Raw genomic sequence first — 26,591 nt, forward strand, 5'->3', positions numbered from 1 at the left:
TGGAAAAACTATAAAAAAGTTGAAAGGAGAAGGCAATTTTGTTAGTGACTAATAATAATAATAATCATCGTCATCATCTTTGTGTAACTTTATTTTGTTGGACATTAGAAACCTCAGCCAGCTTGGGATGTACTGGTGGCTATCCATGTAACTCCACAATAAAGAGCAGCTTCGATTTCTGAAGAATATAAAGGCATATTGGTACTTTAATCAGAGATTTTTATTTAAATTTCTGTTTCTGGTGATAAATAAACCAATTTCATGCTTATTGGATAGTACTTAGTGCATTCAATTTCTTTTGTGACAAAGGGCAGCAATGCTGAAAATATTCCCACATACCTTCTCTAGCAACTCCTGGTTTGTTCTAATTAACAGCTGCTTCTCTTCTACCCATTTTGAATCCTGTGAGGAAGAAGTAGATTGAAAATACATATGTTTTGTTAAGCAAGATGAATGACTACAATAATTAGATTTCAGGCATCATTTTACATTCAAGTATAAAATGGTCACTCATTGAAAATGAAGTGATCATAAATATTTCAAGGATGTACAGCATTTTATACTACAGTGAAAATAAAAGTTCCTTCCTTTCCTGTAGCAGTCTTTTGTTTCCTAGTATGTTCCAGCTAGCATGTACTTTAAAATATTTAGATGTAGCAATTGTGGGTCACCACAGTTATATACTTTATGTCATTTTTAAAACATTTCTTTACTCAGCTGAACTCAAAACTACTGCTTTCTACTGCAAAGGTTTGGAAACTTTCTTGCAAAATCATCCCATTTTATGTAGCTCAATACAAATCCAAAGAGAGAACTGGACTGAAATTATTTAGTTACCCCGAAAAGAAAGCTTCAGCAATATAAAGTTAATTATCCTCTGCTAAAAATCTGAGAATCTGGCCAATACACAGAGCTTGTGACAAGAAATTTAAGGCTGTTGGGGAAATGGTGCAAGACACTGGATACTCCATTTGAAACTGTATTTCTAATTAATTGCATTTTCACCAGCACACTTCTTTTCTTTTAGGTTTTCCCATGGCTTCAACAGGCCTCCTCAAACATCCCGTTAAACAACCAAGCTACAAAAACTCATGGCCAGCAGTAGCTGAACATTCAGATTTAATGGACTGTAACAGCCAAACTTGCTCTTGTTTCTCCTGTAGAGAAAACTATTTACATAACCTTGCTCATTTTGCTCTAAAAAGTTTATTAAAACTATATCCAACACTTAATATGCCATATTAACTCTAGATCAAATTATCTTCTAGGTTCAAGGGATGATTTATTTAAGATCATGACTTTATTAAAGTATTAAGGACAATACGTTCTTTTTCAGGAAGATATTTGCACACTGATGTTGCTCAAGGAATCAGTGAAATCTGGCTATCTCAGCCCATCAAATATCCTTGAAATGTCAATCTGAAGTATTATGATATTACATTCAGTCAAATTAGCAATTTTTTAAACATTTAGTTTGTCTACTTACTGTGTACTACAATTTCATACCATACTGTTCTCTCTCCCTTTTTCCACTCATACAAAAAAATGCATTTCATTTAATAAATAAGCTCTTCATGGTTGTGATATTATAAGAATAAAATACTTAGTACTGAAAGGCATTACACTTGTCAAGAATTTTTGAGGCAAATGAAAGAAATGTTGAAAATAAAATCTGGTATCCAGTTTAGTATCTAAGTAGCATTTTACTAAGCTGAAGGAATGAAGCTTGCACAGACTTAGGGTGGATATCCCAGTGCATGGATATGATAAATGTACCAACATGGTAAGGTTCAACAGCTTTATCAGACCTGCAGCTTCAACTACTCCAGTTCACACAAGTGGAAAAAACAGATCAATCTGCTCTATTGATAATAAATTTCTGCATCTTTCTTGATGGAACTACACTTTCTGAGAAAACCTGAACCCCAGCAGAATTGTATTTACACACCAGATCACTGAGACAGTTGAGCATTTATCCATTTGGCACATTGCATACTCCAATACTTTTAGATTTATTATTTACCATTATTAATATGTTTTAAGAATTTCTTCAATAATATAAAATTTCTTATGCATGCACCTCAATGTACCATGCACAAATGGATTATTAGTTTCGTGTTACTTCTGGGGGAATACTGACAGGTCCCGCCAGAAGAGAGATTAACAAAAGCCATTGACAGTTACTTTGAAATTACACATAAATTATTATAAACCAAGATTCACATAATTTTTTAACAATAAGCTTCTAATCTCATGCTCTGAAATTTACTTTAGGAAATTTTCTGGAATAATACACTTGGATCTTTGATCTTTAGATTTATTATTTCCTTTACGAACACATTTTAGGGGCTGGCTCCCAGAATGAACATTCCACAATTATTATTAAATCATCACCAATACCATGACCATCTAAATGACAAAGTAATAATAAAATATTTTTTTAAAAAATCACATAGTGCACAAAGAATTCAGTTTATCATCACAACCATTTATTTTGTTGACTGTAAACACTAACAGGTCAGGCAAACCAAGCAGGTGCTAGAGCTCCCAGGAAGACATTGTGATCTCCTCTGTGGAAAGCTAATGCTGAGTGTACAAATCAGCCCACTAGAAACAACATCACAGTGCTCCTTGTCACATCCCTGTTCACCTTCTCAGGATTATTAAGAGATACAAAGTTGAAAGCGTGGTTCTGAATCTCAAAGTGACAACTCATTAAACTCTAATTTCCAGATATATCTTTTTGACATAATGCTCTTGCAGAAAAATCACAGAAGTAATTCCTTACATGGGTATCCAAATTAATTTATCTTATTTACATAGAAAATACTTATACACTGTACAGTCAACAATCTTGTTAATGTTTTCAACTACACAGCAATTAGCCCACAACATCTTTCTCATCAACAAACCAAAACAGCAGCAGTAGATGCTTGAGAGGTCTTTGGTTTCATTTATTCTTCCACAAGTTCAGTGGGCCATCATTTTTAAATTGATAACATATTCTCAATTTTTAGTACTGTTGTATTTACATGAATTTCACTATGCAAATTGCAATTTGTGTGGAAGCTAGCATAAATTCTTTTTGTCCTTAACTTGAATATGGTCCCCAAACCTTTGTATTGATACAGAATATTACATAAATTTTTTCTGACAAAGAATAAACCATAAAAATAGTGTTATCATTCATTTAGCATTATATGTAGGTTGTGTTAACTGCTACAGGATCATCAGTCTTTGAAATGCATATCTATAGCTAGCTCTATCTTATTACTATAAGCTACCTGCAAACTTAAACTCTTATTTGAAACAATAAAGCATAAAATAATATCTCCCCAATTTCTACTGTGTATTCTAACAGTCACACAACTGAACAACTTGCAAATGCATGCTCATAACTCTTAATCAGACTTCCTGAGGGCCCTAGACAATATTAAATATGCATCAGTAGACACATCTTTGGTGAGTATTTACATATATTATATATACTGAAGCATAAGGCCTGACTTTACTTTGTGTGATGGTTTGGGATTCTGAAAGCAACTGGGCCCTCTGAGACTTTAAACCCAGGAGAGCAACACCACGAGTAGCTTCCAGTAACCTGACAGGCTCAGTGTTCATAACTCTAGTGTGTCTGGGTTTTTAAAAAATTTTTCTCTGGTACATATAAAAAATATTCCCCAGTAGAAATATAGAATATTTATTTTATTAGAATTTATAAGAAATACTAACAAAATGGAAAAGAGAAAGCCCTTCACCAAATGACAACGGGAACAGAATGTGCATGTACACGTGGTTATTTTGACACAATGCTTTAGGGTATTATGTGTCAGAAAATGTGTCTGTAATGACATTTTCTTAGACTGCAAAATCCTTTCCTTTATTTAAGCATTCTAATGCTGCAGTAGCAATTAAGCTGCACCATTCACACCAACACACCAGTAAGCAACGAAGATGGCAAGGGCACCACTGCACGCAACGGAGAACATGATGTGGTAGAGGACATTAATAGAGCCTTTTACCTGTCCTTTCTCGATTAGAGCTTTCTCCAGGTCCTCAATTTTTGCCTGACACCTGAGAAGATCAGCTTGCAGCTGTTCACGAGTCTGGGAGGTAGGAGGGAGAGAGGGATAAATCAAAAGTAAATATATTTTCTACTACTTACGGGCTGTCTCATCAGCTTTTAATGTTTTTCTTTACAGTAGTTGGTTTTGTGTTAGTGTTAGAAAATATTTGAAGCTGTCAGTTTAATAAGATTTTTCTTTCCTAGCTTAAAAAGATGTTACCATCCCATATTCAGTGCCAAAGTTCTTACTAGGGGAAGAAAAAATAAATGTAGAAATGAAAGAGCTCCAAGAATCTATTCATAAGCTTTAGTAACTTAAGGCAATTGGGAAAAAAAGGGACAAGGGAGAAAGAGAATTTCATTAAGTACTGAAAAAGGCCTTTAGGTAAATGAAATATATTGACCAAAACCAATTTACATATCCCATAAAGACCATATACTGGTCAGTTTCCTCATTTACACGATTATTAGACTCACCCCTACACAACAGTGGGTATTACCCCCTAAGTCCAGTGATGCCCTAAAGGGGACTGGATCATACAAGGTACTAAACAGAACAGGATATAAAACAAAGTATGTTTCTGGAGACCCTCAGCCACTGAAGCTCCTTGAGCTCCTACAAGTGTTTTTTCCACTCTACTTCAGGTACTTTCCCACCCAAGCAGCTTAAATATTCCTACAGGGATTTTCTTCCACATTTTTGGGTCCTTGCTTACCTTAAGCCTCATCTAAAAGTAATAGGAAATGTTCATCCCACCAAAATAAACCATGCAAAAAGCTACTTTCTGACTCATTCAAGAGACGGATTTGCAGGGATGTGCCAAAAAAACCAAATTGCCATTAAAAAGAAATAGCAACAATTTCCAAGTCTACAAAAAGTACAATCTGTAAATGCCTGCAAAATAAAATTTTAAAAAGCCCATGAAGGCAGAGAAAATATATAATGTCCCTTCATAAGTGGCAAATAGATGACTGCCCCTGAAATCCTTTTTTAATAGTAGATGGAGTTATGCCCCCCATCCTAATTCTATCTTGAGAAGTGATCTTCAAAGTCTTCATAGCTTTCTTTGGCTAAGTGTCCTACTTAAAAAGAGAGTGTCAAAACTGACTAGGCTTTTGTAAGGCTTTTGTTTTTATCTTAACAAATGAAGCCATAAAACAGTAATTCTACTATTTTAAGAACTGTATTTCACAGGAAAAAAATAAAAAATAAGTGTAGGGTGGTTGAGTACTTTCCCACCAGTAGTTTATAAACACATTAAAATCACTGTCCTTCTGCATTCTTAGCAACACACTGCAGTGGCACACTACAGTAAAGGCCACATGTAGCAAGGCAGTAAAATGTAGTAATTCCCAGTATTTAATATGTTTCTTCATTTTTGGGGTTTGGGGAAGTTGTAGAGGAAAGAAGGTCAGGGTTTTTTTAACTGGAAACTCATGTTCAACTTGGTATCCTGAGGAGCACCCCCTTCCTGTTGTGCAAAACTGCTTTCCAGTGAGCCAGAACCAATATTTGGGTCAGATTTTTGATTTAGATTTGGGTCAGATTTTTAATATAGTCATATGATGGAAGTACCTAAGTACTTGTAAAAGCCAAGTTACAACCAGTACCCTATCCTGTGACTCATTTAAAATCCATCATGTCACTATCCAAACTGCAGGTTCAAATGGGTTATCATTCTCATAGCACAGAAATCTTTAATATATTACACATGCTAGAATAAAGTATAATGACCTCTTTGCTCTGATTGCACCAGATGTATCTAAATTATCACCTTACTTATGATACCCTCTAATCCTCAAAAACATTGGGCTTTGCATTTCACTGACCTGCAAAGATACCTCCTGCTATCACAAATTGTTTCAGCTTTTTCTATTATTTCAGAGTTAAAAGAATTTCAGTTTAGAAATTACCCTTGCTTCTCTCTCTGCATCCAGGGTTCCACCAACTTGTTCTTGGAGTAATGCATATGCTCTCTGCAAAGCTTGATACTCTCTTGTTAGCTGGCAAAACCTGAGTTCAGCTTCTTCTTTAGGTGTGCTCTTAATGAAGAGGAGGAAAAAAGTGGGTTTGTATAAATATATATAATAATGGGTTTGTCTGTATAGAAGACAGATTTGCAAATATAACAAACAACACAACTCATACTCAGTCTCAAAGTTTAATAAAGGTATAAAATCCTGAAACAAGTGGAAACGAAAGGAAGGAGGGATGAAGAGTAACTGCGTCTACCACAATATAAGGACAGTGTGAGTTGCCATGTGAGACAGCAATGTACAGAAATGGGAAAACTGTCTGGGAAAGATGAGAGGACAGAATTTTGTGAAACACTGTCTTCAGCAACTCCAGAGCCACTGGGGCCTCAGAAGGTATTTGTTCTATTTTTCATGCAGTCCATCCTTCCCTCCTTACACTTTTTCTATACAATGCCAGGGTAAATCTCACTGACACAGAAGTTATATCTCAAAAACCACAAGGTATTTTCTTAAACTTCTTCTTTTATTATGAAATATTTTCAAAGTCTTTATTTTCCTTGAGCTTTTAGCCACTAACTTTAATACTTATAAGGTCTTTCCTGTACAGCTGAGGACAAGAAATGTCCTTCGCTTTAATTAATTTTTGCTCCGGGAACTTGAGTTCTAAGGAAAAGAGATTATAATATTATTAGATATTAAACCTAGGAAAAAAGGAAGCTTCTCCTGACTGAGAAGTATTAGGCAGAAGTTAGTGAACAAGAAAGAAAGATGAAAAAGAGCATCTAATTCGTGCTTTGTGCTCACGCATGCGATCTTCCAAAGTAGGCCAGCAGCACTGTATATCACAGAGCTGGGACAAAACATGTCACTGGGTATTTACTACCTATGATCATTTAAGCCTTCATGAATTGCAAAGGCCTCTCTGAGTATTGTGAGCAAAGAAAGAAAATCCCGATTGTATCAAAACAGTCAAATAAATTATAAGGTTGAAAAGCAAACTATTGTCTAGTAAGTATTGACTTTTGGCAAAGCAATGTGCCTATTCATTTTCTTTTGACTAATAAGAAAGATTTTGAGGAAAAAAAAATATTTCTCAGTCCAATATCTGCCAAATCTATCAGGCAGAGTATTATTTTATTAATTTTATTGCAAAGTGAGTATGTTACCAGACTTGAAAAAAACCCAAAGGAATTCTCTTCCAAATCTTTCACAGTTCATGTGGTACGATAGCTGAGAGTTTGTATTTATACTTCAAGAAGTAGAAAGAAGAATGAATCAGTTACCACTTACATCCTCCAAATCTTCTTCTGGTGTTGCTGGTGTCCTGTCCGTTTTATCTGTGTTGTATGAAGTTACAGAAGAAGTTTCTGAATCGACAGATTCTTCATCAAATCCAAAAAATGTCTCCACAACATGCCTCTGAAAAATTAGGTTTTTTTAGTTACTAGCAAAACAGATGAAAAGCCCCAATGACCCAGTAGGCAGTGACCAAGGTCTTCTCTAATGATTGCTTTAGTATTTAAGAAGAAAGAAAGGTTCCAGTGCAAACTCTTGTTCTCTGATTAAGTAAGTTACTTGTTCAATGTCACTTGTGGAAGAACCTCAAGAACAGAACTGGAAATAGAACAGAGATGAGGTAAATACCAAAAGAAAAATGCTTTAGCAAAACTGTAACACCTAATTACTAAAATCACACAAGTCCTTACAAGATTCACAGCAGACAAATCCAGTATCTATTCAGAAGAAAGTAAGCCAGTACAATGCAACATAAAAGATTTGCAACCACAAGGGAAAAAAGGTATTTTGGAGACCAATGCAGAACAAATTTAAGTGCTCATACTAATTGCAAAAAGAAAAGAAAAACCTATTTTGAAAAACACTACTTAAAAGTAAAAATTAATGCTAACCAATTATGTTTTCAATATCATCATTCTCTTTTTTTTATTTTTTTCCCCAAAAGTTTGCTCAATACTATGTCTAATCAGAAAGACATATCTAGGGAAAAGCAGCATTGCACTGCAGATTTAAAAAATTTTACTCAACATTATCAATTAAATGCTTGCTTATAGAAAATTGGAGAAAAATAGTATCTAGTGGAAATGAGTACAATATCAGTAGTGAAAAATGTGATTTTTTTATATAAACATAGTCATAGAAAGCAGCAAATTTCCACGGAAATTCAACTGTTAACTAGAAAAAAAGAGGTTTTTAACTGTTATTAATAAATAGAAAGCATAACTTCTTAGACCACACAAGTATTTTCATAATCCAACACAATTTCAGAGAAGGAAGAAAACTGAGAATATTTTTTTAGAGGGTGTTGCTGCAAAATGGACTCAGGTTATGAAGCAGCCTAGACAGAGCAGGTAGTGGAGAGAGGTGGCTCTAAGAAGATCAAGATCTCTATATGCTTTGCCACTGCTTAATACTGAAGCACAAATCTTGATGTCACAGTTTGCTGTTTGTGGTTTTTTCAAATATCTATCAGAGGTTGTCTATAAGAAGATAATAGCTGGTTCATTAAAATAACTGTAAGGATTAAAAAAGTTTCAGTTGTTATTAATTCCAAACATCATGAATCCTACATTTCAGCAAAGCCAAATCACCTGAGTGGAATTGTAATCTATCATTTTAATTCAAGATACTGAAAAGGTTTTGACAATAATGCCCTGTCTCAGGATGATTTCCAAAGATTTACCTTTCCCTGCAGTTTTCCAGACTTACTTAACCTTCCAGATTTTTCTAGTATATTTATATAAGTATGGTCTTCTCTTTCCCACAAAGCCCCATAGTGCTCACTACATTCTTTTGGTTCAGCACAGCTCTCATCAGCAGTCAAAACACTCTGTTTTGATTTAAGGAGTACCAAAAAATCAAGCTTTTAGGTGTGACTTTTTGCCTGCATGCATGACACCAGGTATTCCATTTACAGTCTGCAGACCTGGTCACCACGGCCAGCCAGGTCACAACCTCAGCACTCACAAGCTTAACAAGTCCATAATAGTTTCACAGTACAGCTAATTCCACTCAAACTGCCAAAGACAGCTCCAAGGTCATGTCCTCAATCATACAACTGCTTTACTTAAGATGAGCCCTTCAAAACAGTACTGAAGATTTTTCTTTCAGAACTCAAAAAGCCGTATCTTTTCCAAACAGACTATGTTTATCCACATTTGTGCACATAAATATGATGCAGCACAAAAGGCAAAGAGCTTCTGAACAACCTTGAGAAACAACTTTCCTTTTGCAAACTACTAGGCCACTACTTTGTGAACTCATAATATCACAGTTATAGTGCTACAGGGATGGAAAGACATTACTCTTTCCTCACTTCTTCAGGAAGCACTACGATTTTTTACCAGGCAGAGCTATGTTTTGGGTGCTTAAGACAAACAGCTCCCTGGGATAATTTAATCCTTTTCCAGTATTCACCAGTTCACCTTTCTGCCCTACTTAACAAAACAAAGGACACAAGGAATAGGTTTAAGCTCTATTCTAAAAATACAAAGACATATCCAGAAAGCTAATGTATTTACTCACAATTGAATTACAAGCATTTCAGACTTCTCTTTCATAAGTACAAAGGTTTACCACAGAAAACAAGGGCTGGTTAGTCCTTGGGAGATGGCTCATCAAGCTTTTCTCCCCCACTGAATACCTGTTGCAGCTTACATACTGTACTGTACATATGTATACTTACATATGTAACAATAATACTACAAATAAATATTAGAAGTTGAAAATAGAGCTAAAGAAATGGTGCTACTACAAGTTGTAAGGAAGACAAATTCACAAGCTGAGTAGCCAGCTCAACTCACTTTCCTGACTCCAAACTGATCTGCAGATACAGTTTCATAAACAAGAAGGTACGGTTTATGGAGGTAAAGAAGATGGTGGCAGGTAAACAGTGTCAAGTCTCAACCTTGAAAAGGCTGGCATCTTCTAAAAGATGGAGAACAAATTTCCAATTTATCATATGGCACAGAGGTCACAGTACCACAAGGGTCAGCAGCAGCTTGGAAGTGACAATAAAACCTACCATACCTATCGGATTTTTTCGCTACATCTCTGCTGTACAGTCACTTTTAGGTAACTCAGGCAAAATACTTGTCTTCCTTTAACCCTGCATGCATACACCCACCCATTTCAAGAAATTAAACTAAATTAGCAAAACAACAGCGATTTTGATTTTAAATAAGGGTATATAGACAGGAGAAAATACTTAAAGCAATGCCATTATTGTGAAAATACTACCTGCATTTAAACATCTCACTTGTAGCAAAAGTAGGGAAGAAAAATATGCATATATCAATAAAGAAACCACTTGATTATTAGATGTGAGGGAATTCTGAAAAAAAGATTAGTACTTCCCATCACACTAAAAAAACCCGTCACTTAAAGAAGAGTTTAAAGTCTAAAACTATTAAGTGCTATAATGACTGCCTGTAATATTTGGAGTTAGATGTTACTATTTATTTTCAAGACTCCTTCCTCTTTAGAAATGCTGTATATTTATAATTTTTTTAAGCAGATACATTCCATAGCAAGAGATAAGTTATTTAATTATTGTACATTAACTCCACATGTGTAAGTCGCCTCATGACATAATTACAAAATAGCCAGTTTTACTGTTGTCATCTAGTACCTGAAACAACCAACTACAAAAACTAATTCACAGCAAAACCAAACAAATTAATTCACAAGGGAACAGCTGTAAAGAGAGAAAAAAAAAAAAAATACTCAAAAGAAAGACACGTGAGTCATCAATAAATAGATCAACTCCAAGGGAGATTCCACACATGGCTCAAAAGCTGAACCACAATGGTTTCTGAAAAGCACACAGAAATGCACAACACTCACTGGACTTTTGTAACTATATAAACTATGTTTATTCAAGTTTCATTCAAACTTTTTTTAAAAATGGGAACATTCTCAATTAACAAGTTAGAGATTCCATTATACTTGGTTGTGCATTTCTTATTTCTTAATCACAACTTCTTAACTGAGAAAATAGTCATGTAAATTGCTGAAAAATTCTGATTTGAATTCTCATTTCCTGACTACTGCCATGCATTTAATAGCAAGTATTTTTCATGTGGATTTATAGTGATGTTTTCACATAATTTTAAAGTAAAATTATGCATTAGGTCTTTATAACTCAAGTATTAATGCTTCTACTGAAGTATGGTGCTCAGTAAACATCAAAGTTTAGAGTACTATAAATCAATAGTGACACATAAACTATATTATATGCAGATTTCAATATAATCTGAATTCTCTGTTGCTAAAGTAGTTTCACTTTACATTTAAATATCTCATTTTAAGGGACTTAATCAAACATGATGAAAATGATCCAAGGTATATTTCCTTGTAATGCAATCAGATGTGCTCATCAGTAACTTCTTACCTTCATGCTTATATGTCATTTCTTGGCAGCCAGAAAAATAAAGGCACACCAAAGCACAGAGGCAGAGAAAGAAAGAAAAATATAAAACAAGAAAGATGAACGCCATCACACCAGTGTGCAGACTTTCCACTACTGCAAACACAGTTCATTTATTAAAGTTTTAAAAAAGGCAAAATCCGTAGCGTCCTGCAGCTACCAAATAAGCTGGGTAAATGTCTTACTTTCAAATTAATGACTCTATCCATCATCCATTCCACATGTCAAAAATAAACAAAATATTAAAAATACTGCTTCTGAAGTTTCCTGGTTATTTAACAACAAAAACTGAAAGAAAAAAAAATCTTTAAAAAGCACCTTGTTAAAAATCAGGTAACTGACTATATAGAGTCACTACTTCTCTCCTCTGAAGACCTTGCAAGCACAGAGGTTATAAAGCTCATCCCACTTTGCTGCTTCTTTCCTCAGGGAGCCCAAACCAGTTGCTGGCATCATTCCATTGACTCCCCTATGCTCCTTGGGAATTAAAAGAGTACTCAGTGAAAGCTACAGTAGCAACAGTAACCTAGTGCGCCTACAGAGCTCCAGAAATAACACTGATATCTAATTGCAAAACCAAAAAATACAACATTTTCAAAAGCTTCTCAGCTGAACTGATGTTCAGGGCTGTGAAGGCTACTGGCAGGTCATTCACACAAGACGTCTCAAAGATGGAGAAAGGCGTTCCAAGGATTCTGTTCCAGATAAGACAAACAACTGCCAGGAAAATACTCATTAGAAAACAAACCACAGTCTCATTAGAGAACCAGAGACTCATTAGAAAACAACCACGGACTCTCTGCAGTCAGACCATCCCAGGAATGAAGGAAGCTGGAGTCTAAAAGCACCCATTTAGGAAAATCTGCAACAGATGAGTGTACATCTTCACCCTGTGTACCAAGTTCCTGGTTATTAGAACAAAAAAAGGAATCATTCTGTATCTTCCAGAATGAGCTTATCTGACCACTTCCATGAAATCTCATTCTCATGTTTTATTTCCTCCTTCACTCTGTCACATTTGGGACACATTTGGAAATAGATACAACTCCACCAGTCAAACTTGTTAATTCACTGTGTTAATGCTAATTTTACATTTAACAAACCTTAGGAAAGCAAAGCCAAAGACTTAGATCAGTAATTTCTTTTTCTGAATGTTTGGTTATGACAGGTTAACACATAATTTCACTACTATTCCATACAGGCTATATCATCTGTATGAGGAAAAAATCTTGCACAGATAATAGCCAGAAATACACTTATGCTGTGCATGTCTATACAAAAAACAACTCATCTTAGTTGTCTTTATAGTCTGTGGAGAAAAACAGGCAATTTTAGGACAAAACTTGTATGTCCTATTTAGATATCTACTTCCAACCACTTAATGTTGCCACTTTGTCCAGAGCAAGATGTCTGTATCTCATGTCCATTACTGACATCTAACCAACATTTGCAACACTCGGTTAAATAAATGCTACAATTTTCTGGGTTCCTGATACAAGCTGTAAAAACAGAGATGATGAAGATAGTAAAATCCCAACTCATCTGAGTAAGCACATAGCCACTACTTTGCACATAGATTGTTTAAATTGAAAACTGTTGGAAATCTGGGAAACACAGCTACCTTTGAGGATTTTGATCCTCACAGGACCACACAGGTGGCCTGGAAGGAAATCAGCCCATATGCCAGGACTGGATTTTTGAAGTTAACAACAATTTTGAAGTAACCAACCATGGTTAAACTGCGAGTCAGCACTGCATATAAATGTGAATATTCTACAGGTTTATCCACTGGAAGGTAATGACACACTAGTATTATTGATTACTTCTTTCACTGCTTAAGGAATTAGCTCATTTAGAAAGTTTAAATACAGCGATATATAAACTATCTATTAACTCTATTAACTAGTGTCTATATATGGTGTAACTACTACAGTACATATAATCCCATTCAATTTTCTCTTACAACTGTCTCCTTTTTCACCTGTTTATGTTTTATAGTCCTGCTTTTCCTTTCAGGAGACAGCATCACATAGAATTTCAGATGGTAACTACAGCCATTGAAGAGCTAATGGACAGGGGATGGAATAATCTGTAGCAGAAATATCTGGTACTGATTAATTTGTTTTTTCTGATATACCTATCATACCCTAAATAAGAAGCACACCCCTACTAACTCTGCTGCCCATATGCATACAATTCTTGCAGTATACTCTGCAGGATTCCCCATATTATAGCACTCTTAGCAAACAAAGAATAGCATTACCACAAAATTTTTAATGGTATCATGCCCATTCTCTCCAATCCTCATGTTTATCAACTCCAGCTTTGGTTAATAAGGAAAAGAAGAAGGACCAGAAAAGCATCAGGTTGCTCAAGACAAAACAGGAAAGGTACAGAGACTACGTCAGCTGAAGTTCTACTAACACAGAGCACTTTCAAGAAATAAATGCATATTTATTGAAGTTTTCAGCCTACAGAAATTCTCATCACCAGTTACCAACACCTAAAAATTGACTTAACTACTTTTGTTTCACTATTTCACAATTTAGCAAATGACCTTACACATTTGACTTACAGACAGATAAAGGCTAATATATTAGAGAGAACTATAAAAAGTACAGTATAAGTTACATACATATATATATTTACTATTGCATTCCGTTTTTAAAATTGGTCTCAAAACACAAATTTCCAGTTATACTGCATCAAGAAAGAATGGTTTACACTTGCTGTAAATATATTTGACAGGATCTATTGTTACTTCTGATTTTTTCTTTTTTCCCTATGTAAAAGACATATCATTATTAGAAACAGAATTTGAAGAAATTACCAGATAAATAGAGTCCCAAAGGACAATTTTTTTCAGAATATATGCATTAGAGTGCAGAACCATAAAAATGTACCCCCTGGAGGTTACCAGGAATAGACTATGCAGAACACACTGGCACAAGGCACCCATTTATGACAGAATATATCTTAAGCTATCATACAGATGCTAATGATATCTCCACTCTTCATTTCCATTTTTTCCCTCTTACTCTATTTCCCACCTCCCACACACATGCTCCAGGCTGATAATGTTTAACTTCACAAAAAACATTATTCAGCAAATTACTTTAAGCACGTTACAAGGAACTTTACAGGTACTTTCTGAAGCAAAACTTTTCTGATTTTACAATCTGAATTTTTGTCTTGAACTTTGTATTCTAGAGCAGAAAAGTTATTAGAGCATAACAGTTGGAATTGTCTTACTACTTATATATCACATACAGAAATATTATTTCATCAACATTCCCAGCATGAATCACTCTTTAATTATGATTTAGCTCTACGTTGGTACAAAAAGTTTAAAGGGGGTATGTTCTTAAAAACAGACTGAATATTTGTCTTTTGTAATTGTAGTTGTTTCAAACCACTAAATCATTATGCCTCAAGCCACTTGAATATTTAGGTTACAGTGGCTAAAAGTGTAATTTTATATTTTATTTAAAACAAACCCCGAAACAACATCACTTGTGTGAAGAAACTTTTGAATTACCCTAAAAAATGAAGCATTCACCAGACTAAGCAGAAGAATTATATGGATTTTTCTCATTAAGCAGAGCTTTAAATTCAGGCAGTATTTGAAAGAGGTGTTGTTCACAGCAACAGAAATGCATGAAAAACCGAAGGTTTGCTCACCTTTGGAGGCTTCAGACTTTTCCTCCTCTGTTTTTTAGACCGCAATAACCGTTCTCTTTCCTAGAAGGAAAGAGAACATTTTGGTATGGGTTTGTTTTAAAACTATACTTAGATATGTCTAACACAGTGAAATATCATTAACATTTTCTTTAAGCCTCTGGTAAAGCTAACACGATGTCTTTATCCTTTTGAATAACACCATGTTACACCACACTGTACTGCAGCTTTATGCCTTTAGCAAACAAACCTTCAGCCATGTACTTCACGCATTTGATGGGAAGTTGGCAAGAAAAGGCTTTGTTAAATACTGAGTACAGATTTCTGACAGTTCTTCTGACTCTTTTACCAAGAAGCTCACTATGGAAACAGAATTCAGAGTGTCACTCCAGCGTTCAACCATCCTGAAGAAACAGGTCGGTAGCCAAAAATTAGTCCAGTCTTAGTAATTAAAAGTCATTATATCAGACATATTCTGATACAGTGTTACATCTGACTTATCCTTGTCGGGCAAAAGTCTCAAATCCAAAGGCACTCTCAGTCTGTCAACTTAGCCGCTGTCTTTTTTTCTACTCCGGCTTTGGTGCAAGATCACAATAAACTATGCCATAACATGAGGAGGTCATGACTGGAAATGCAAGATTTATGTTCATCTAAATCCAAGAATACTGCCTTAAATTCCAAAGGAGAAGAGAAGGAAGAGAAGGTAAAAAAATGCGAAGGAGCAAGCAAAAAAAAACCCAACAACACAGGAGGCAGGTGCTCTGTCTTCTTGCTTTTTTCTGATTCTTTCCTTAGCTCTGTATCTTTGTAGCACCTCTATTTTTAAAAGACAGATTGCAGTTCCAAGTGCTTCTTTAGTAGTTATTGCTCACTGCATGGTATTATTCTATTCAGTTATTTGCTTTGCTTTCAGTTCAGAAACTGGTAAAATAGGAAGCTCACAGTAGAAATCACAATAAAATTATTTATCAGCACATTGTTCCAGGAAATAAGTTTTGGAAAATGCAAAATAACTGAGAGAAGTACAACATCTTACACAGCACCTTGAATACATGTGGTTTGAAAAATAAGGAAAAGTAATGACTGCCAAGGTACAATGGTGCAGGTACTTCAAGCTGCAGAATAATGTAATATTTTCAGCTTAGAAAAACAGACAGTTGAATTTTATACTGTTAAAGAAGAGTGCTGTCTTCTCAGATCCTCACTTAAGGCACAGTTCCAGCTTTAAGTGGGGTATTCTGCCTCCCAAGCAAGTGTCCAAACAAATGCAGTGCAGAATGAACAAACACTTCCAAAATCCAAGTCCTTCCTGTTTCTAATCTTGTTTGTAAGAAGACTGCTTAATTTACTGCCTCGACATAAATTGAGCTACTAGAACAATAATAATTCCAATTAAAAACCACTAGCATCTTTTGCAGTCATCTGAGTTTACCTTGACAGCTTTCCTTTTAAGATTTGACCAGAACACCATTGTTGTGAGAGAAGTCATCTTGACAAGCTTTCAACAGCATCAAAGATACCCTACAGATGACGCTGTTAATCAGTTCAGACAACCCTACTGCCTAAGACTAATGTTCTTATTTCCGTGTATCATACTGGTCTCAGCTGGAGTTAAGCTGATGATTTTTATATTAATCAGATATGGGACATTTGGGCCATTCTTGATAACTATGATACATTTTCAGTCTGTAGAGTAGAGGTGTGGTTTGGGCCAGAAAAGAGAGCTCAAAAGCAACAGTGCGCAGAATTCCACTGCATTCACATCAAAGGCAAAGGCTCAATTAGTTTGTACTGGAACCAAAGTTTCCTAGTCAAAAAAATTAATTAATTTCTGCAAGTGGAATAGTATCTGTAAATAGGAAACAAAGCAAAAATGAAACAGTATTTTAAAATATTTATTTATTTTACTTTCACACTAAACACAAGTTAGTATTATTTGACCAAAGTCAGAATACAATATATTTCCTCATATCACTAGCTGAGACAGTAAAAGAGAGTCCTTTCACACCCACTTTGGACTGAAATATAAGTGAGGCTGTTTTTGCCATATCCAGCACATCTAATGTCATATCACCATCCCTGTCTATGCAGTTTTATCTGGAAGCTAAAGCAGCATCGCTCTGTGGACCAGACCCTACATCATAGCATCTGAGCAACATCCTACTGCTTGTGACACTGCACATAGATATTGAACTTTGGCACTGATTTCAGGGAAAAATCCTGGGTCAAAATCTCAGAGGAACTGCCAGGAACTGAGACAATGCTCCACATAGCACCATGACACACCTTCTTGTTTTTCCTGTTTGGTGCTTCTATTTTTATTTTCAATGATGTGTCCAATTGTTTCATTTTCTATTTAGACAGAAGGCTCTTAAACTCTTTTTATCATTTTGTAGCAGTCAGTAGTGCCACTTGAGATGTCTGAGTCTGCCCGAGCTCCAGATGCTGCTCCAGAATGGCAAGGGCTCTCAGAAATTATGTGTAATTTCTGCCAGCACCAGGAAGGTTTATCACAAATTGCACTAAATAGCACCAGACACCTCTAACACAACTTGAAAGATTCCTCATCAAACACAACTTGAAGGGTTCCTGATCAAACACTGAGAACATCTATGAGCATCACCTTCAGAAGCCTTCAGACTCAGAGGGCAGCAGCTGTGCAACTCTAATCCTAAACCATGCTGCTACCTTTGGTTTGATGAACCACACAGAGCTCTCCCCATCTGTATAAAATACAGTTTGTATGGCCAGCTCAGCTAGAGATGCTTAGCCAGGGGAAATTAACACCACCAGGTTTCTTTCTTTTAGGAGAACTCCTAGATCAGGGGAGTGCTTGGGTTTGCATCCAACACATTTTAGTCATTAAGTTTTGGAAAGTCTCCTTTACTTAAGTTCCTCATTTGTTGACAGCCAGTTTTGTAAGTAAGGTCAGTGGGCTGATGATGCTCCTTTCTTCACAAGCAGTTCATAATAGGTAAATATTTTTAATACAAAGATTCATACACATTCCAAAAAAATTCATTCGCTACCTGAGAAAAAACAAAAACCCTTTGACACCAAAGAACTATTTCTGTATCACTACTACAACTGGATTTAAAACATTCCTCTCAAACAGTTAGCTTGCCTATAGATGTGTGTGCATGCACATGTGTATACCAGTCATAAACATTACCACTGTGAGATCATCAATAACATGCTGTTGTTCTTTGACTTGCAGTCTAAGGAATTCAATTTCTTGTTCCTCTCGTGTGCTGCTGAGATCATTCAGAGATGTGTGCCTCTTCAGTGCTGGTTGTGCAGATAACTTTTCTTTCTACAGAAATAGAAAACAAAAAGAATGTTTTAAAGTGTCTTGCTCCAACAGGAGAAAAATTCTCATGTGTGATGTAGCAACCAAGAATTATTTGAAGCCATCAGTGCATACTCCACCAGAACACAAGGCCTCTTTCAAAAATAAACCCCTCACATTCTATATGCCTCTGTGTTAATCTTTCATATAAGATATTATAAAACAGAATCAAAGAATTAGCATAGTGCATGCACTCAAATTTAGCTCTAACTTCTAATCATAAAGGCAGTATTTATTAAAGCTGATTTTTAGTCATAGCTTTTTACAGCCTGCAAAAATGTTTTATCTATCTGTGCTCCTTTCCCTTAATCAGTGTGAATTGATACAACACAAAGCACATGCCACTCTGAATTTAGAATATGAGTATTCAGCTATATTGTCTGGATTTGACAGTTGCACCATCCCACCGTGGAGATTGATCTGTTTGTGTTAGAATAAAAGCCTCACACGCACTTCCACCTCAAAGTGATTGTGTGCAATGTGTTCTCATAACATGACGTCGGAGATGATTACTTACCAGAGATGGTTACTTACCAGTTCTACATTTTCCCTCGATAAATTTTTTATTTTCTCTTCCATTCTCTGGATACATTGTAACATGTCATCATTTTTTTTGCTCATCCTCTTATTTTTTTCTACCAAAGGCTTCAGCTGACTTTCTGTCTCCCGAGAACGTTTCAACTGCAAATGGCAAAGGAACGAAGTTAGCTGTGCTTTAGTTTACCTCTGAAGGAAAGAAAAACCAGGTGTGCTTTCACTTGCCTTTCTTGATTCAGAAACTTAGCTCTTCTGCTAAATGGCACCCAACATAAACCATCTTACTGAACTAAGAACTACAGCAGTCCAAACAAGTAAGATGTAACATTTTTGTGTTGTCTGCCAAAACACTAAATCTGATCACTTGGCAAACACTTATGAATATCCATAGTGATTTCCTTATAAACTAATCTCAATATCTATAAGCTTCTTGTGACCAACTAGGTCTCTAGACAAGTTGTTTTCACCAATTTAGCTATCCCTTAAGAGTAGGACACTTTTCCTCCTCAATTTTAAAAAACCCTTTACCTAATGCATAATTAGAGAAAAGAGAAAGTCAGCCAGAGGGCAGAGATTCAATCTCAGCATTCTGCTGACATTTTCAAGCTGCTCAATTTTGCTCCTGTGGTTTTATGATGTTATACAATTATGTGAAGCAAATTACTGTTCTTCCTTGCAGTGTGTATTCAATATTTCACTGTTTTCACTCCATTAGCTGTTTTGTTTGGAAAAAAATACCTATTTTTCTCCGTCAAAAGATTTTAAATTTGCTGAGTTTTATGTGGAAAGGAGAAAGAGATAATATTTTTTTTCCTGAGATAAACTCACTGAGTATTTGGTTTTCTGTTTCATTCTTGAGAAAATTACTTTTCACAGTGCTCAATCACATGGCCTTACTGATACTACTGATGTTATGTGTACTACTGTCTCATAATATAAAACCTGCTCTAGACCTCTTTCAAAATACACTTCTTATGCCACTGAATCTAGAACCAAGAAGAGCACTTGACTGAGTCATACATGCCCTCCATCTAGAGGGACACTGAAGGATACATTACAATACTTCAGCATTTTTCAGGGATGTTTTGAATTATTTAGGCCCACAGAAAGGATTAACAAGGAGGAAGATGTCAATGTTTCACAAAGACATCAATGTCTCACTCATCTATAGGGCTGAAACACAGCACCACTTCAGCCCTCAGCATAATTTTAGAATCAGATATACAGGTTCCATCTTTTAGAATGAAAATTCTTTTATACTGCTACTAGAATTAGAGCATTAAAGGACATGTGTAAAAATTCCTGTTGTGAAACTCATCTCCCATTGCAGTCAATGGGAGTTTTACCACTAACCTCAGTACAAGCAATTAAGTAGTGATAAAGGCTAATAAAATTCATTCTTAAAATTCATGTCATATCCTTTCTTGTGTAAGTTACTATCCTTCTCCTAGGATAATTTCACCTACTTAAGAGACTTCCCTTGAGAAATGGCAGATTTTTCAGCACTAGCACAAGAAAGCTTTTTTAACTGCTAGCTAGCACAAGCTTATCACAAAAACAAATTTCAGAAGGATGAATACAGCAATTTAAGTGCATGGATTATGCATGTTTTACACATCATTACACTCTGCTACAGGCAATATCCTAGTTAATTTGATTACTATGACCACAAAGCAAATTTGTGAATTTTTACTTTTGGGGAACAGGAAAGATTCCACCCATGTGTTCTATGGTCAGAAGATTAATTTCTATAGAAATCTCTGTTATATTTAGATATAATTGACTGAGGCCAACCAGGACTAATTTGTAAATTATTTATAACACTGACTTTCCAACGTTCAATCTTTTGCCATAAAGATGCCCTCCCCAGTCACCATCTGTGTTATTACTAATTAATTTACCAGTTCATTTCTTTCATCTGCTAGGAGAGTATTTCTGTCTTCCAGCTTTCTTATTACAGCATTCAGTTCAGCGATTTTTAACTGAAATCTCCGCACATCTCGTTCATCCAGATGCTGCTCCTTTACATTAAAAACATACAGATTTATACAATTACTTTTTGTAAAATGTACTTACTGTACAAACTTACTGTGTACAGTTTAATATCATGGCTTAGCAAGTGTATTGTGTCAATTTAGAACATACTCTTACATCAGTGTCTAGAAAACTTACTAGAATCAACTGAAACACTAAATAATAACATCCTGGGAAAATGCTTCATGAAAAGCATCTTCTGAAACAATTAGAAAAGCAACTAGCTAGGTAAATATTTCATATATATCAGGTGACTTCTCACCAGATTTTTTTACTCTCAGCTAAAATAGTTCTAGTGTGAAGGACATCGATGGAAATCACATTGCTCAGTTTTTGAGAAGTATAGTACCTATTTTTAATAGTTAAAATATTCCTAAAGTAATGAAATAGTGAGAAAATACTGAGGTTCACAGTTCAAGATCACAGTATAAATTCTAGAAGTTCTATATCCACATATTTCTCAATATTCTTTGCAATTTAAGAGGTCCAAGGAGTTTTTAAATCTTCAGTAAAACAGCACAGTGCAGCACAAGGCCATTTACTATTAATTGGTCCTAGTGGTAACCACAAAACCAATGTAAACACCCAGGGAGTTATCCAGAGCTGGACTTCAGAGAAAACACCGTTTTCTTACCGGACTTCCCATCAGTTCGCTGATATCTCCTACTCCCGCGGGAAGCTCCCTCTTAGGACTGCTGTGGTATCGCTCTGCCTCCTTCACTTGGACAAGCTGTTCATCCAAAGCTTCTTTCTGAAGGAGCAGTTTCTGTGTATGGCCTGCCTGGACACCAAGGTCCTTCTCCAGAGCCAGAATCACCCTGTCTTTGCCTTTTATCTCGTCCATCTGTAAAGAAATAATGCATGAATGAAGTTTCTGTAACATCCCCAAGTGCTCACTGCATGAAAATACACAAATTTGCAAAAACAAAGTTCTGTGTCTTTCAGAATTGCACCAGCACTGAAACTGTGGTTGCCAAAAAGAAAATATATCTCCTTTGTAGTCTTTTTCTCTATTCTTAAAAAAGGTTCAGCCTTCACTTGATGAAGAGTTTTCTTAGTCCAAACAAACAAACAAACAAAACCAGATGCAAATATACAGTGAAACAGAATACATAGCCACTGAAAATATCCACTTCATCTGAGGATACACACTTCTATATGGAGAAGAAAAATCTGCCTTCACTATGTTTCAGTGAAGAAACACAACTAGTACAAGATAAGACAAACACACCCTTTAAAACTCACCTGGGCTTTGTTTCAGAACTTGAGCCACACACATTTGCCCCATGTTGAGTCCCTCTTTATTAGTGAATATCACGTGTGGTGAATCTCTTCACAGACATTTAAAATTAGTAGCATATACATGCACAATATTTAAACTTAAAATCTTAAGCATACCTATGTATTTTATGCGCCCTTGTTGTAAGATTTGAATGAGAACTAGTCTTTGTGTTGAAGGAAAAAAGTAAGTGCACAGAGACCATTAGAACAAAGGGCAGGAAGAAACAGTTCTTAAACACCCTCTCTGGTTACTGAACTGTGTGTTCACACATCTCCATACCAAATAAAGCACATTGCTCACACTGATCTACTGCAGCTCTCATAGGATTTGTCCCTCACAGCATCAGTGTTAAATTCACTTTGGTACTATTCCAAATGCTAGAGGAAGTGACAATCTGCAGCAGTTACTATAGAAACAGATTTCTTAACAAGAACATTAACCATTAACAATATATTGGAACTCTTCTGTATCTCCTCCAGTTTACAAAACTGTTTTCCTGGCAAACACGAATGCATGGAATTTTGTAAGTAAGAGTATTATAATCTTATTTGGAAAATAAAATAATGAACTGGTTAAATCACACGTTTGTTGTTTATTATAGTCCTACATCCACAGAAGTCCTTTATGTCAAGTTACACCAAAAGAAAAAAGAAGGAAAAGAAAAAAAAGACATACCAGAAGTAATTTATAGTTCAATCAAAGTGATTTACAGGATTAACACAATGAGATTACATGATCAGATGCAATTTGCTTCTTCAGGATTCTTGTCTTAATCCTTTCATAGCCTACAAAGCACATGAAATTAGTTTGTGTACAGAACCTGACTGGCAGGAGATGGCTTGGCTGAACCATGATCAAAGATAAAAAGGTCAGATTTGAAGTGAATAAGCTGGTCTAGACTAGTCTGAAGTTCTAACTGGAACTGACAAATATTGGTTCTGATGGAGATTTCTTCTCTGATTTAGAAAAGTTGCTGTGTCCCAACTCCTTATACAGTAAATTTAAAAAATACTTCCCAGTATGTCAACTTGCATTTGTGAGAATTCCAAGTATGCCAAAAAAGGCCTTGCAGGAAAAGAATGCCATTTTTATTAATAGAAGAATTTGCAACATGCAGGATTTCAGAGGGACGGTGCAGTGAACAACAATGACAAAAATTAAGCAGCTGCCTCATTTACTGAATGCTGTCTGTCAGGCACATTGGTCTATCAGGGAAAAAATGTCATGTAACTAAATACTGTGGACAGTTTTGCTTTCAATTACACAGGTGTTCACACTGAACATTCATGTAACTGACACAGGAATTTGCCCAGGCAGGAACACATTCAGTAAGACCCAAACTTACATACACAGCCCTAATTCAAGGTACTCAATTAGAAGCATATTTTGTACTCTTCCTGCTCTCACAGCTTAATGGCAAATGCAATGACATAGGCTTTAAGTTGCAAGAAAAAAGGAAAGCAACAATATTGGTATGTCTGCTACTTGAACTGACACAGAAGTGATCCTTTGGAACAGATGTGACCAGTGCAGTCACACCCATGACACCCTACTCTCATGCTTCCATTGATCAAAGCACACAGGCTCACACAAATTAGAAAGAAATGCCATGAAAAAGCATGGCTTTGAGGTGAGGGCTAAGGCAAACCATAATTCTCCTCAGCTTTTCCTACTACTCTTTTTCCTACCACAAAAATCTACATGTGGTGAATTTTTCAGAAAACAACAAATGTCCCATGTTTAAGTCAAGCATAAAAGTCTTTGAAACACCGATATAATAAAATAGCAATGACTGCAGATCCTTTTTTTATTTTGGGTTTCCATTTTAAGTTACAGGTATGCACTAGAGAACCTCATACTCATGTAAACGTGCACACACACACACAAATACACAGAACACTGCAACAGCACGTAGTTTTCATCTGCACAGACCACCAGAACAAAGAATTTGTAAGCAACTAACTTACCACAAATTGGTAAAGATGATTAGAACTGCACCAAGAATGCCTCCAAATTGTGCATCAGAAGCATGGGGGTCAGTACAATTGTGCTCTCTTCAAGGGGATGATTGCACCCTTTATTCATTCAATGGAACTGCATCAACCTAGTTAATGTCTCCATTTTCCTACATCTGCTGCAATCTGATCCTAAGACTTAATATCTTTTTCAGCCTTCACTGTTTTCTTAAGAGAGAGTACAAATTGGTCCAGAGTGGAAAAAAAGGGAAAATAATTATTTTACAGCAATGCAACCTCCCTGAGTTCCATGTGGAAGAGATGGTATGTCAGGGGCCCAGGAGGCAATGACAGAGGAGTCACAGAACTAGGAAAAAGAGAGAGATGGTTTAGGTTTAAACTGAACATAAGCTGCCATAGAAAAAAACTTTAGTTTAGCCTAGTATTATATATTCTCATAGTTGTAAAAGCTCAGACAAAGTCTCCATGTCAGTTCTGTTCCACTGGAGAACCACTGGAGCCACAGTTTGTTACATGAAGGAAAAAAAAGTTGGCAGCATAAAGGCCAGCCAACTGATGTAATTAGATATGGATTAGGTATGTATTTTAGACATAGGTATTATGATCTCTATTTTAGTGGGGAGAAGCCTATCTGCATATCTTCCATTAGGCAAATGAAAATCAAAATGGATTAATCCAGCTTCCCTGTTGCTTGCTATTTTAATCAAGCACATGTTGTGGAAGCAACAATGTTGTAGCCAAGACTGTCTAAGAATCTACATGGCCTTGGAGAGTCGGAGTATTTTTTATTAGACTAAGTGACAGAGTTGATAAGAAAGCTTTCAGGCACAGAAGCCCTTCAGCAGATCGGATTAAGAAGTGTTTTCATGTTTTCTACCATGGCACTGTCCTTGAAGGACCAACATGTGACAACTGGAACCTGTGTGCACTAACTCCCACCACTGCTTCCACAGATTCTTGCCTGCTCTGCAACTCATTTGAGACCTCTCAACAAGATACAGAGGATAGATACCATCTTTTCTTCCAACAAATTTAGCACAATGACATCCCAATCATGCATTGGGATCACACATATTGTATAAATCAAATGCATAAGCCCAGAAATTCCTTCCAAGTGTTGTTTAGGTTTCAAATTTGCTCTCAGTTTAAAACAAATTTACCCACTTTTTGCAGCTACCAAGGAAAACAGGGTCACGTGAACTTTTTTATATTATCTTTTGCATGGATTTTAAAGTACTTTAGAACAGTGATTGTTTTTCTTTATGCATTTAAGGGTGGTACAAGACAGTACAAAATGTCTGTGGTAGGAAGGCAGTGGAGCAACATGAGGTTAGAAGGTATTTTCAACTATAGGCCTTGAGAAGAAAAGTAGCAGAAATACCCTCTGAAAGAGGATTTAAAGAAAATAAGATCATTCACAAACAGCTGCAGGGGCAAATTACTGAGAAATCACCTTTAGCAGCATAAGTAACTCTTTGTTAAAATTAGAGCTTCTTAAATATAATTTTTTCAGGGTTTTTGTGCTGCCAAATGTTAGATGCTGAACAGAAACACAACCTGCATTGTGTCAAGGAAGAGCTAGCACTTACAGCCTGTGTCAAAATTACCCAGGTTCCTGAGAACATGTATCTAACTGCCCCCTTACAGCTATGAGAAATGAGCAGAAATGAGTCTTTTAATAATATTTATCAAACATGAAAGAGAACCAAGCCAGTCATTAGAAAAAGCATCCTCTGCCAATTATGCCACACTTCAATGGCTACAGTGAAAGAAAATCAGAGACCTTTGGGGGAACTTTAGTCTCTCATGAAGTTGAAAGAGAAATTCCCAGGGAATTAAAAGCCACATCTATCAAGGCAGTGACACATTCAGTTTCCAAAGTGGAAAAAGCCAGCTGCTGCATTGCCAAGTGTAAGACCTTCCTCTTTACCCATCCTTGTCAAAGTTATCTCCTAGCCAACTGCAGAACAAAATTCTACAGTGCTCTTCTCCAGTAGAAATTTAATTAACCTTTATACTAAGTGCCTGACACTGAAAACAGAGCTATCATGACAGAGGGATTGCTGGTTACTATGAAGAACAAAGAAAAGATGCTACTCAAAAAAAACAAAAAAAAAAAAAACAAACAAAAAAAAACCAACCAACCAACCAACCAACCAACCAACCAACCAACCAAAAAACCAAAAACAGAAAAAACAAACCCAAAAAAAACCCAAAAACAATAAACAACAGGGAAAGATTGAACC

At 35.9% G+C, this 26,591-nt stretch overlaps 2 protein-coding genes across 5 annotated transcripts in view; both read right to left on the reverse strand.

The window, feature by feature from the left end:
- Window positions 1-26,591, reverse strand: part of JAKMIP1 (janus kinase and microtubule interacting protein 1) — an 87,563-nt gene that overhangs the window by 36,706 nt on the left and 24,266 nt on the right. For all 4 annotated transcript variants that reach the window (XM_058837416.1, XM_058837414.1, XM_058837413.1 and 1 more), the window contains 9 exons: window positions 21,722-21,931; window positions 20,955-21,074; window positions 19,051-19,197; window positions 18,340-18,480; window positions 15,168-15,227; window positions 7,334-7,462; window positions 5,981-6,109; window positions 4,023-4,106; window positions 340-402 (listed from right to left, as the gene is read on the reverse strand). In XM_058837416.1, the coding sequence (XP_058693399.1) occupies window positions 340-402; window positions 4,023-4,106; window positions 5,981-6,109; window positions 7,334-7,462; window positions 15,168-15,227; window positions 18,340-18,480; window positions 19,051-19,197; window positions 20,955-21,074; window positions 21,722-21,931 (1,083 nt within the window). The remainder of the gene's footprint in view (window positions 1-339; window positions 403-4,022; window positions 4,107-5,980; window positions 6,110-7,333; window positions 7,463-15,167; window positions 15,228-18,339; window positions 18,481-19,050; window positions 19,198-20,954; window positions 21,075-21,721; window positions 21,932-26,591) is intronic.
- LOC131578565 (uncharacterized) lies at window positions 11,246-13,178 on the reverse strand. The gene has a single exon (XM_058837417.1). It carries the CDS (start codon window positions 11,554-11,556, stop codon window positions 11,377-11,379), a length of 180 nt encoding a protein of 59 aa, XP_058693400.1. The 5' UTR covers window positions 11,557-13,178; the 3' UTR covers window positions 11,246-11,376.

Source organism: Poecile atricapillus, chromosome 4 (genome assembly GCF_030490865.1).
Source record: "Poecile atricapillus isolate bPoeAtr1 chromosome 4, bPoeAtr1.hap1, whole genome shotgun sequence".
NCBI classification, from domain to species: Eukaryota; Metazoa; Chordata; class Aves; order Passeriformes; family Paridae; genus Poecile; species Poecile atricapillus.